Here is a 13,659-nt window from a genome sequence, read left to right as displayed (position 1 = left end):
ATGTACATATTACTCCCCACCTCTGAACCTCATCAGCTGCCACTCAGCTGTTGTCTAACTGCTGAGTATAGCTGCTGGTTAGGTATGGCTAGATAACTTAGCAACAGAGACAGGCCCTTAGATGCAAGCTCCTCAGGTAATATCTCAGGGGTTGCCACAAAGAAGAGGGAGTCAAACTATTCTCCAAGGCACCTGAGGGTAGAACAAGAAGCAATGGGTGGAAACTAATCAAGGAGAGAAGCAACTTAGAACTGAGGAGAAATTTCCTGACAGTTAGAACAATTAACCAGTGGAACAGCTTGCCTCCAGAAGTTGTGAATGCCCCAACACTGGAAGTCTTTAAGAAGATGTTGGATAGCCATCTGTCTGAAACGGTATAGGGTTTCCTGCCTAGGCAGGGGGTTGGACTAGAAGACCTCCAAGGTCCCTTCCAACTCTACTATTGTATTGTATTGTATTGTAATTGTTATTATGTACACAGATTGTTTTAGTCTCATGTAAAACAACTATAATTGCGATCAGAATTGTCAAACTAAATCTACAGTTTTCTTCTCACTTCCCCGTTGTTTCTGCCTCCTGTGTTGCAGTGACTGCATTTCAATGATACCTGAATCTGCAGTTAGTTTAAATCATCATTTTTTTGAAAGAAAATGGTCAAAAGTAAAAAAGAATCAGCATTAATTTATTAAAAAGCTTGGCTTATTTAAATTAGATAGTTTTTGGTTTTGTTCAAATATAATTAGGGATGGGTTGTTATGGTTAGCCCTGGTTCGGGAGAACTCATAGGTAACGTTATGGCCAGTTTGGGGAACCTCCAAATTCCACTCCTGGCTGGCCCCTCCCCTCCCACCTCTCCCCTCCCAGTGTCTCCACATGGCCCGTTTTGGATGCGAGGTAAGTGCAGGGCCCATGCGGAGGCTCAGGGAGGGGGGGGGGAAACGGACCTCCTGGAATTTCTGGAAAGCGGGAAATGGGCCTGTTTCCAGCCTCTGGAAAGTTTTTGCCCTCCCAGAGGCTCGAGGAAGGCCTCTGAAGCCTGGAGAAGGCAAAAATCCCCCCCCCCGGTACATGAGGCCAAGTAGGCCATGACCACCATGGCTACGCTCACACAGCAACTGGGCAGAGAACCTGTTGCTGAAATTTTTCAAGCCCACCCCTGAATATAATTGAAAACTGATTTAATGATAAACTAAAAATCTGAAGCTTGTAATCTTATTGTGGCTGTACCCAAGGAGAGGAGGGAAGAAGAAACTGATGGTCTCCCCACCCCTCCCATTAAATTCAGTAATTTAACAACAGATTCAGACTGGAACATTGTGAGGAACCAAGTGTACATATGCTCATGTGAAACAGCAAGCGTCTTGTGAGTAGATCTGAGGCACTGTCTTTATTTTCCATTACAATGGACAATTTCCTACCATGCAAATATTAATCTATAGCAAGTGTGTCATTAAAAAAAATATTCTACTTTGGACAGTGGGGCTGAACTTGTAGCAATAGAGTTAAATAAGTAATGTAGCTTGATTCTTAGCATACAAAGTTTGCATGCTTTCTTATAAGTAATTTTATTTTTGAGTGCAAACTCTGTGAAAGATAAAAAAAGTAGCTTAGATGTGTATGTTAATATATTATCCATTTATAGCTATGAAATGATCTTTTTGAAATTAGTATTTTTCATCACCAATTTTTTAATTTTGCAGAATGCCAATTAAAAAACCTACTTTGCTTGCGTAGGTTATTTTTAAAAAATGCACATTTTAATATCTTGCAATTATATAGAAAATCATTTTCTTTATAACTGCAAGTATGTATGTATGTATGTATATATATTTGGATGCAATTTCCTCACTATCTGCAGAAATAGGCAATTGGTAAATTTTATCAATGCTTTATCTGCTTGTATAGAACATGATCCCACTATCCTGACATTTGAAGGGCAAGATTTGTTACCTAAATTCCAAAAGTAACTGTAATATTGATATCCCTGTGGGGAAGAAGATTACTGGGGTGTAGCCACAGTCTATTAGGCAGAATAAATAGGGCAAATAAGTATCCTCCGTCCTGACAGACAAGGTTAACAAAGTTTTTTCCTAGTAGTACTGGACACCAATAAATTATTTAGGCATTTCAAAATTATACCCACTTTTACCAAGCTCTATCTTCAGAATTACTTCAAAGTTGTTTTCTCTGGGTTCAATAATAAAGACTATGTGGCATCTTTTTTTAAAAAAATGTTATTCCACTTTTATTATTTTTTATAAATAACTCAAGGCAGTATACATACCCAATACTCTTTCCTTATCCTAATTTTGCTGCAGTAACAGCCCTGAGAGGTGACTTGGGTTGAGAAAGATTGATTGGCCCCAAGCTCACTCAGATGGCTTTCATGCTTAAGGCATGACTAGAATTCATAGTCTCCTGGTTTATAGCCTGCTGTCCTAACTATTATATCAAATTGTTCTATATGCATTATTTTTTATAAGAATCATATTACTGCATTCTTAATATAAATAAAAAAAAGCTGTAAATGAACTATAATGGTATAATTTTTTCCCCATGACTGAACCAGAGCACTGGTTAATTCATTCAATGTTCTTTTACCAATGTTTTATCCATTCTTTTAGCTCCATCTCTGACTCTGCCAAATTTTATTTTTGCACAAAATAATTTAAGCTATATGAAAACCCATAGTGACACAATAAGAGTAAACAAGAACATGCATGCAAAAGTGAGTGCTCAGGCTCCCTTTGGAGACCACTCAACATGCTTAGACCTTTCTTATTTGAGCCATCCTGCATTAGGGGGAAAAAACACTTACTACAAAAAACACTTACTATCTTATTCCTTATGAAGACAGATGATTACTCAGATAGACAATGAATATGCACTATAGGTTATTTTAAAAACAGCCTTACTCATAAAAGGTTGTCCATCCTGTTTCATCACTTTTGGTTGCCAGAAGACCACTGCTTCCATGATAGGTCATTAATCCAAGTTCCAAGGTCTGGGTTGACACTGCTTTAAGACCACCATTGGTGCTGACAGCAAGAGTCACAATTTGGTTGTCAGGCATTAAAAAATGGCGTGCAGCTCCATTTGTATCCCGCCTAATTTTCAGAGAGTTGCCGTTGTTATCAACCAATTCAGTCACATCGTTATCAGCACTATAGGTAAAATTATATAGATATTCTCCCGTGACAAGACTGAGTGTATATTGATGGATGCCATCAATGTTGAAGATGTACAGCTCTTGCTCTCTTGGTGAAGCGATTTCATATTGGTTGAAAGAGTTGAGAACTGGTTTATTTTTGCTGACCGCTCTGATTCGTATGTTTCCAAGATCTGCTATGTAAATCGTACCATCTGGGGCCACAGCTAAGGAGGATGGAGTATTTAAGATGGCATCAGTTGCATAAGCATCATCCCCAGCATAGCAATTACAGTTGACGTCATTTTTGCAGTCACAGTCTGAAGCTGCCCCAGCCAGGAGGCAAATCTCGCCATTCGTGGTGACCTGACGAAGACGGTTAATTTTTTTCTCATCTGTCTCACTGATGTAAAGAATACCAGCATGTGAAATGGCGATGGCACTGGCTGACTCCAAAGCAGAATGAATGGCCAGTTTACTAAGAGAGTAGTCTATCCCAGGAACCTGACAGTGCATTGGACGACCAGCAATGATGCTAACCTGATGGTTCTCAGTGATTCGCAAGATGACATTATTCTCCAAAACATACAGTGAGTTATCCATTGGATTGACAGCCAGGTCAGTTGGCCATTCCAGTCGCACCTGTAGAATAAGCAACACATTACTATTGCTTTAAAAACTTTGGATGAACAAAGGTTTGTGTGGAACAGCAAATAATTGGCCAGTTTTAATGGAGTTAGTCAAGGATCAAAGCTGTATGGAATTGCCTTAGACAATATTCTTTTCAGTATTCATTAAACCTACATGCAGTCAGCTCTCTGGATGCTTATATAAAGGATTAATTGCCCCCTTTCCAGATAAAGGATAACCAAAGCTAATTAAACCACATTACTGTACCACAGATTTTTTTTCTGTTGTAAATATATAGAAGCTTCTGAAAAGAAGGCTTGGTTTTTTTTGTGTTGCTAATTATGTTAAATATTATATGTTGTATAATCAGCAATAACTTTTTCTCCCAGCAGGTTGAAACTTCTGGTGTATCTTGGAGATAACCACAAGACATTTATCCATCTGTTTTATTATCAGAAGCAAATAACATTCTACCTGGGTGACATCCATGCTAGAATCACAGCTCAGTGGCCGAACAGCAGTTAAGTCATTAGAGCCCAGCAGAGTTGATATGATACCATTCTGATCAACTTTCCTGATCATTGTTGCGTCAACAAAATACATAAGGCCATATTTATCCACTGCAATACCTGCCAACATGAAATAGAAGCAAAAATAAGATTAGATTACACTGTATATATCATAATCTATAATCTATCATTATATATCAACCATTCCCCTGATAATTTATTCTTTTGATGTTTTGTGCTTTCAAATTCAGTTTTGGCCAATTAAAAGAGTATTTCTCATTAAAGTCCATTATATAAATATATATTTTAATTTTTAATTTCTGTAAATTCATTCCCATTCCAACCCTAATACAATGTGACTTGTTTTCTTTTTCCTTGTATTTAAAAAAGATTATTCATTCTTTTTTTCACAGTACAGACTACATTTAAATAAAACATAATTTGGAAATCTAGGAATAAAGCTTTCGTATAAATTTCAGAAAATCTCATTGCCTATGCCATTTGTTACCATGCCACCCTAAAGTTCTTCAGATTTCTTGCCATTGTTCCCTCTATGAAAGGCACTTTTTCCGATTTTATCTCAGAAATGTGTGCTTGCATTGTCAGTTTTACACAGAAAGCATTGACAAGTGTTATAAAGGAATGATTTTGAAAATCGTTAAATAAATTACAGTACATCACAGAAGTATATATTTTCATGTGACAACACTGAAGAAGTGACACTAGGCTACAATGTAAAGTAATGAGTATACAGCTTGTATAAGAGTGTAAATGTGCTGTCCCCTCAAAATAATGCAACACACAGCCATTAATGTCTAAACTGCTAAGAAAATACAAACACACATGTATTTGAAGGGGAAACAATCTTCAAACTTCTAAAACGTATCTGTCACTAATTGAGTTCAGGCATTTGGGTCCACAAAAGTTATATCATCCCTTTCTTCTGCACCTCTTTATCTTTTCTCTGTTTCAACTACTGATGTCAATACAGTGTTGCTACTCTGCAACAAAAAGTTAGTAAATGTTGCCTAGTATCTGAAACTTTTCATCTTCCTTGGTACTCACCAAGCTCCCAACTTCATCTATTGCTTTTACCTGTTTTTTCTTTATTAAAAATAATAACCCCTGTGAGTATTCTGAAAAAATAAACGTGGTAGGTGTGGGCAGCTCAGCCTTTTGTTTGCAAATATGCTTACCTGCCTGAGATTGGGGGGAAAGATAAAGAGGAAGTGACAGAGTATGAAAAGCAACTTTTGCTAAGTTTAGTAAATGATTGTTTTGTCGGAGCATCCAAGATATGTTTTTGAAATTATCAATGTGCTATAGATCCAAAATATTCTTGGCCTACAACATCCAAGGATGTGTTTGGGACTAGGAACAACATTTAGTTTTAATAATTAAAGAAAGCTCACCATAACGTCATTTTCAATATAATAAGTCAGAATATATTTGCTCATTCAATTTGGAAGCTAGACTTTATACATGGCCATTAGGTAGCAATTTATTTTATTCAGTATTTCTTTACAGTTCTTCTAGTGTTTTCATTAATTCCAAAGGACTGCAATCCTAGTGCCAATAAACAATGTCTTGAGTAAATGTTTTATTTCTGGGTTATCCTACCCAAATCAGCCATTTGCTACACAACAGCAGGTGCTGCCTGTGATGTCCCTTACCTCGAGGGCTCATTAATGTTGCATCTACTGCTTTCCCTCCATCACCACATCTGGCCTCATCAAAAGGCAGGCACTGCTCCCCTGTCCCTGCGACCACTTCCGAATTACCAGCCAGGTCTTTTGCACCAGTAAGGCTTTTGACTTTGTAAATACGACGACTGTTGGTATCCGAAACATAAAGAGAGCCTGAAACAGGATCCACAGCTAGGTAGTACTTGTGAGCAGGATTGTTACTTGAGGAGAAAGAGAGAGAGAGAGAGAGAGAAAATGATAGCTTCAGAATGTCTGGTGTACAGAGAGATAATTGAGCAGACATACTGTATATTAATCAGTTTCAGTCCAGAAGCATGATTTTGCCATCCTTCTGTCTAAAAGCAACCCCATATACACAGAAAATCTGCCCTCATAAAACATGCTTAACCTAGTTCCTATTTCTGGATTCACGCAATACACTAACCCAATTAACTGACTTCACACAACACACTAAGCTCTATAAAAGCTAAACCAGTTAAATGAGCTTGGCACGTTATGCCAAAGCATCTGCTAGGTCTCTACTTGTACTGGTTTCATAGCATACCATGAGGTCTGGCAACTCCAATTCACGTTTCCTTTTAGTTTGGCTAGAATGGGTAGAGTTTAGGTTTGGGTGTGAGAAAAACTCTGTTCTAAACTGACACGACAGCCTGAAGAAATGTCTTCATTCACAGCCTCTTCAATTACAGGACTGTGATTGTGCAAATCTGAGGGAACAATAATGCCACTCATTACCTATCACTTTGAATTCCTTGGATGATGGGCAGATGAAAAAGTGGTAAATAAATAAAGCTGGCGGGGGCTTTTACATAACCCCTAGTTTTATTTTACTTAAGTGAATGTTGGTGGCATGTTTTATCTCAAATTATTTCTGTGGTCCTGTTTACACCAATATGAGACAGAGTACACCAATATCTGAGTAATATGAACTCAGTGAAATTTACTTCTGAGGTAATTTTGGAGTGTAAATGTTAGATTCAGTTCTTAACAGCTTAGCTCACTAAGAGGTTCCTGTCAATTACAAGACAAATCCACCTTGGCTTTTAATCAATCTTTCTTTGAGCATTACATCATTCTATTCCCCCCACATCTCCCAAACTGGAATAGACTGATTTACATCTCAGTAACAAGGGCACTGGAAACATATATGATTCTCATGAATTTCCATTTATGGATTTCTTTTTTTCCATCCATGAGAATCCATTTATTATACAAAGCATAAACGTTTTGTTTTGGAACAATGCTTTAAGAAATAATGTAACCACAAACGCAAAAATACATGAGACCCGAGTTTTAAATTGCTTTTGACAGGAGGCTGTTATTCTTCAAAAAAAAAAAATTTTTTTTATAGCATCTGTGCTGGCTTGTAAAATCTTTATCCCATCTTCCTACATTGCCAAATAATAAAGAATAGTCTAACCTTCTCTAATGCTCTATAAAAAATAGGTAGACTCATAATTTTTAATTGCATACATTCTTTCCTCTTAATAAAAAGCTTTTTTTTAGAAAGAGGTTTTATAGTGTGGTGGGTAGCCTGGGATGATTAGAAGTATAACACCTACATTTAGTATTCCAAAATAGTAACAAATGTCATAAGATTAGTCACTTCCAAGGTTAAAGCTGAAGTAGGGCAAAACAGTCTTTGTTATTAAAATAAAATCAAGATGTTCTAAAAGGTTCCCTCTTCGAAGGTTTTCTCTTTAAAGCCCAAGCTTTGAAGTGCTTCACATTTCCCTTTGAGAAAAGGAATAACATGCATTTAAAGTATGTGGGAATGGCTTTGCTATTATTACTGATTGCCCAGAAAACAATTTTCTCACAATATAAAAATGCATAGTGAAATAATTTCCGCTGTGTTTTATCTTAGTTACTGCTTGTTTGAAATAAGGCAGCTGGAACTTAGGGTTAGGAAAATTGCTAAAATCAGCCACATATTCATATTTGGCTGACAGTGTGAAGTGGTGGTTAAGCCAAAGCAGACTTTGATGCCTCCCGAGGTATAGTACAGGTAGTCCTTGACCTATGATTATTTAAAGTTACAATAACCCGGAATAAATGATTGCTCCTTGAAATTCTGGCCATCCTAGGACACCCTCCCCCGTCATGTGATCACAATTTGGATGTTTGGCAGCTGTTTGCACTTATGACCAGTTGCAATGCCCTATAATCACCACTTGCAACTTTTGTTGTCATTCAGGGAAGAGACCAAGTCACTGGGGTACATTTATCCCACCTGCATACTAGTCCTTAGTCCCTATATATTCAAACTGTGCCAACTACTCCCCCCTATGCACCTCTTCTGCACACCTCTTGATCTGTGCCATGCCTCTTGCATATCCCCTCACAACACCAACCTGTACCACACTTCTTGCGCACTACCTAGTGCTCCTTTTTCAACTCATGTCATGCCTCTCATGTACCCCATTGCATCCTTGCATCCCCTTATCCACACTCCCTGACCCTCACCCTGCCTCTGATGCATGCCTTTGCACCCACTCACACTGTCCCTGACCATCTTTTGTATCACTATGTATCCCCTTGCCTTCTCCCCGTAGCAGCCATTGACTTGTCTGTTGGCCTGAGGTTTTCAATTTCCTGCTTCTTCATGGACTTTGATTGTACAAAGCCAGCAGGATGCTGCTTCACCTAACAACTATGGGATCCAGTTAACAACAGCAACCAGCAATGTAGAGATTGCCCTTGTTAAGGGATGTGGTTATATCTTACGATCGCATTGCTTAGCAATGGAAATCCTAGATCTAATTGCTGTTATAAGTTGAGGACTACCTGTACTTGAGAATGTATGTTAGCACATGGACAATCTCTGCTCATTCCTGTCATGATAGTGTGTGATCTTGTATGATTTTTTAATGGCACCTCTAGGTAAATATGCAACTGACACAGCCAGTTGCATCCGTCTAAGCTGCTTACACCCCTACTTGTTTTCCAAACAGTTCATTGGGTGGATCTTGCCTACAGCCTTCAAGATAGAAGCTTTAGTCCAGCATCACAAGTAGCTTTTTTTAATCACAAGAGAAATGAGCTTTGTATGTGTTCATTAATACTTTCCACTTTATAATTATTTCAAGGTAGGTAATTTGAAGTTATGATCTGGAGAACTTGGTTTAGATTTTATCTCAGCCATAGTGTCATTCAATTTGTATAAAGAGCAGGGAGCTCATTAAAAGAGTAAGAATGTGTGCAATAAGGAATGCACAGAACAGCCCTAGCTATTTTTTAGGGGGTGATGTTCAGAGGAGGATATAGTGATTTTACAATGGTTCATAAAGCACAGCGAATCTATTCAGTAAGTAAAACATATGCAATATAGACAATCTGACATCAAATGCTTTGGTTTTCTTTCCATGTGTTCCTTATGTCTCATAACATTGTGATCAACTTCAGCCTTGCAGCACCATCAGTGCTAGCTGATGATGTTACCTACTTTGGGTAATGAAACCTCTGCAAAAAAACAACCAAGCTCAGAGAGCACCAAGGACGACACATTTCAACCCTGATCTACAAATATTCTTCTTTATAGGCGCAGCATTACTGCAGAGAAGGCTTTCCTAATATTTTCAGCTTCCAGAAGGCATTGTACAGTATGGACTAATTAGTCTCTAAGGTTTCCTGAAAGCGATTGCCTCATTCCTGTTCTCTTGTAAGCTTAGCATTCTGTAATCTGCAGCTATCCTGTAAACTTGCACATTTTTGCCAAGCACACAATAGTTTAGTTTCGTGGCAGATCTTTTCTTTTTTGCCTTCATAACAAATCAATCCTAAAATACTATTTATGGAAGCCTGCAGTGTTAATTCTCTATATGGCAATAACAAGTCCCTCAGATCTGACACAAAGCTAAGCTATTGTTTTGCTGAAATCTTTCTGCCTTATTTCATAGGGTCATTGAGTGTCTTGAGATATTAGAGAGTTTTTCTAATAAATCTATTTTGACAGGTGTTCAAGGTGTGGAGCAAGTGAACCACCTGCAAATTTAGAAATGTCAGCTTCAGCTATTCAAATAGACAACTGGACTAAATGGAGATACTCCTGCACAAACATCCCTGGGCTAACAGGCAGATGGAATGAGTATTTTAAATAAGATCTCTGCAGATGCCAGCCCTAGGTGACACAGGGCAAACTCCTTTAAAAGCCAAGAGAGTTTTTAAAAGACAGCAGAACAAAGACAGACAATTAAGTTATCTCTTGTTAAGTAGATTTCTTGAGGGAGCAGAGTGAGATAAATAAAGCCAGCTCCACAATAAAAGATGTTCTGGCCAATTACATTAGGCATTGTTGCAAACTGGGATTTGATGATACTCAGATTGGATGATACCTTTGTGAATAAAGTTGTAAAAATGCAAAAAAAATTCTCCAACCAACCCCACCATCTTTTGCTGATTTTATCATTAAAAGAGAGGTCCTGGAGTAAGAGAAAATAAGTCAAGATGACGCCCACAATAATGCAATCAAAGTTCTGCCCATTTTCAATGTGTATTGTGCATTGTTTGCATGTAATACACATAAAACGGGTACATCTTTAATTGCACTGCCTTGACTTTTTTAATAATGTGAGTATCCTAAATTGACTGTGATAATTTAAGATTTCTAGTATCGTGTAACACTAAGTGAGTTTATTAGTAACACAGGTGAATTGGACTGGGCCAACAACTACCTTGTATACAAGCACAAACATCGTTTAACATAGAATCTTCCATTTTTATTTCAGCAGTTCAATTTCACAAATGCTAATTTGTGTTAGAGTAAGGACAATGCATTTGAATTTAGCAATTACATCAAGAGACTTATAATATATCCAAATTGAAACTTTATTTGCAGTATCAGACTAGATCTATGAGATTTTGAGGTTTTTATGCCATAATTATTCAAATGTTAAAACATTTTCCAAAAATGTATCTTTTGAGAATGGGCAGCTATAGGAATTGCAAAAAAAATACTAGCAAATAAATGCCTGACTGTCTTTCGTGGTTTTTCAAGTACTTCTAGGATAATGTCCAAAGGTGCAGGGTGAATGAGCAAAACCATGCATCCAAAACGTGAACAGCAAAAGGAATGAAACCTTTTGCAAAGGAATTTAAACTCATTTCAAAATAACTAATGAGGTTGGTGATTGGATATAATCTGTTCAAAATACCCTAATAATATTGAGTTAAAGGGTGAGATGGAATGGGAGAACAAATCTGGAGGGGGAAAAATCCTTTAATGATTTGGAAATGAGTTTTGACCCATTTCTAGTCCATTAGTGGTTTTCTAAATCCTTTTCAGCATTTACAAGAGCCACTGCTCGAGTTTTCCTCAACTATTTAAGCGAATTAGACACTACACAGAGAGAATGGTCATATTGAAGTTGACTTGGAGTTCATTATATTCTCATTCCATTAGATAATGCTTTCCCCCCTACATTTGTATAACTACTAGTGCTTACTGTATTTCTAACACAAAATTAGCACATTAATATTGCTATACCTGATGCATTAAAAACAGAACGTTACACAAAAAAGCACAACACAAGAAGCAAACAAAATGGAACAAGCAAGCGGTAGCAAATGATAATAGGATTGCAAACTTGGCTTACCTATGTTTAAATTCTTTATTTCTTTACAGAAAGAAAACAGAAAAGAAACAAGGGGGGAGGGGGGAGAAAGAGAGAACAGTTAGCTGAAGAAGAGACCATGTAGCAAACATTGCATATTGTCTTATTCTACAAGATGGAAAAAAGAAACCTGTTCCCAACGTTAATCTTGGCTTATTCAGGCATGAAGCCATATAGCAAGTGTTGCTGTCCCCGTATCTGCTAGGACAGACCCTTAAGATTTATATTGTAAGAATACAATAGTCCCTTCTGTTCCTTCTTCAAATTTTTCATACTCTTCTGAATTTACAATTCAGTAGATGAAATAGGGTGCAGTACTCTAAATGTGATTAGACTAATACTGAATACAGGATTATTACTAAACACTGGGCTCCTGTTACTGCAACCTACGATTGCTCCATTTTTTTCCTGGAAGCTGCACTGATTGCCATTTCTTATTCAGTTTGAGATATGTTAAGACACACCTAATTTTTATACTTATAGTTCCCAAACCAGTCTCCCCCATCTTGATGATATTTATCTAAAATGAATCTACAGTAATCTAATTTTGGAATAGTTTAGAGATCATTTTAAATCTGCATTCTACCTTCTATGTTGCAGCCTACAATTTCTAGCTTCACTTTATTTGCAATTTTGTTGCTCTAATCCAGGACAAGGTCTACTACAAGTTACTGGGGGAGGGGAGGGGCAGGGAAGTGTCTATGCATGCTAATGCAGACATGTTAATGAAAATTCATTGAGTATGACTGCTTAATCAACTATTGATTCATGTAACTCAACCCACATTTTATAGTTCCGCCAACCAAAATATTCTGGGAGATCTCCTAAATGCTATGTTGAAACCAAAGTACCGTATGTTCTTTCCATAATATTTCCTAGTTTAGTGCAGTGGTGGGTTTCTACCGGTTTGGCCGAACTGGTAGTGGTTTGGCGGCCTGGATCGCTGGAACTGGCAGAAACCCAGGCCTGCCACGTCCCTGAATTGGTTCTCCAGGTAGTGCCATAGGTGCCGCCATCCTGTTTTTTAGTTCTGCACATGCACGGAACAATTTTAATTGCAGTGCCCATCCCTGGTCTAGTGCCTAACTAAGATAGCTTGATAGAAGGTTTGCTGCATCCCACAAAAGCTATTATGGTTCCTAGAAGTCAATTTATTATTCTACAGCTCTAATTAGTTTATAATTAACAAAATTATGGATACAATCTAGGAATTCACAAAGGGGACTGAGATAAAGATTTCTGAATATTATCCTCTTAACATATTTTGGGGCATAAATATGGTCCTTCTTTTCTTTTAATCAATCCCAGTTGAATAATCAACAAATATAAATTTATGGATATAAAAGACCAGCATTACTACAACTTTTCTGAATAAATCAACTTTATTTTACAATGTGTTGCATCCATCAGCTTTAAAGCTAGTGTGTGTAGGTATATTGGATATCCTCTGCTTTTTGTGATATTTCACAAACTTTGGAAGCGAAGTCATGTCTTTTTATTGTACTGGAATATAATTTGAATGAATCATTTATTGGATCACAATTGAATGTAATTCTCATTTAACCTCTAGTTTCTCACAATGTTCAACTACTAAGTTGCTCCAGTCTTCTCCCAGAAACTTACATTCAGCTTGCAAGACTTCCTCTCTGAATATGGATGTCCCATTTAACTGGTAGGACTGAGAGCCATTTATAAGACTACTATCAGTTAATTTTTCCTATAATTATATTTTGCATCTGTAAATGTCACATGTCAAAATCTTTCTCTCTTTTATTCTTTTATTTCCTCAAAACTGTCATATCTGAAAAATTAAAAGGAAATAGCTCCATCTCGATTTGGCACAGATAATTCAATTCAAGCCTATAGCAGGAATGTAACTCAATTTGGTACCCCAGTGAATTTCTGATTATGTCATTCTGAATGCTTGGTCTAAATGAAAATTTGGGGAAATGATGCACACTACAAGAATACCTTTTGTTTACAGAGAAAATAGATTAAATTATAATTTCACTTATATTTTTGCATGGATTTGGAACACTTTGTTATGTCTTACC

General features: G+C 37.2%; 1 protein-coding gene across 2 annotated transcripts in view; it reads right to left on the bottom strand.

Moving 5' to 3' along the window:
- The window catches only part of TENM2 (teneurin transmembrane protein 2), a 1,011,554-nt gene that overhangs the window by 32,531 nt on the left and 965,364 nt on the right, over nt 1-13,659 (bottom strand). For both annotated transcript variants that reach the window (XM_081934447.1, XM_081934448.1), the window contains 4 exons: nt 11,588-11,608; nt 5,961-6,193; nt 4,253-4,407; nt 2,916-3,790 (listed from right to left, as the gene is read on the bottom strand). In XM_081934447.1, the coding sequence (XP_081790573.1) occupies nt 2,916-3,790; nt 4,253-4,407; nt 5,961-6,193; nt 11,588-11,608 (1,284 nt within the window). The remainder of the gene's footprint in view (nt 1-2,915; nt 3,791-4,252; nt 4,408-5,960; nt 6,194-11,587; nt 11,609-13,659) is intronic.

The sequence above is a fragment of the Natrix helvetica genome (genome assembly GCF_964273705.1).
Source record: "Natrix helvetica genome assembly, chromosome: 1".
NCBI classification, from domain to species: Eukaryota; Metazoa; Chordata; class Lepidosauria; order Squamata; family Natricidae; genus Natrix; species Natrix helvetica.
The sequence above is the reverse complement of the archived record's forward strand: the minus strand, read 5'-3'. Positions and strand labels throughout refer to the sequence as shown.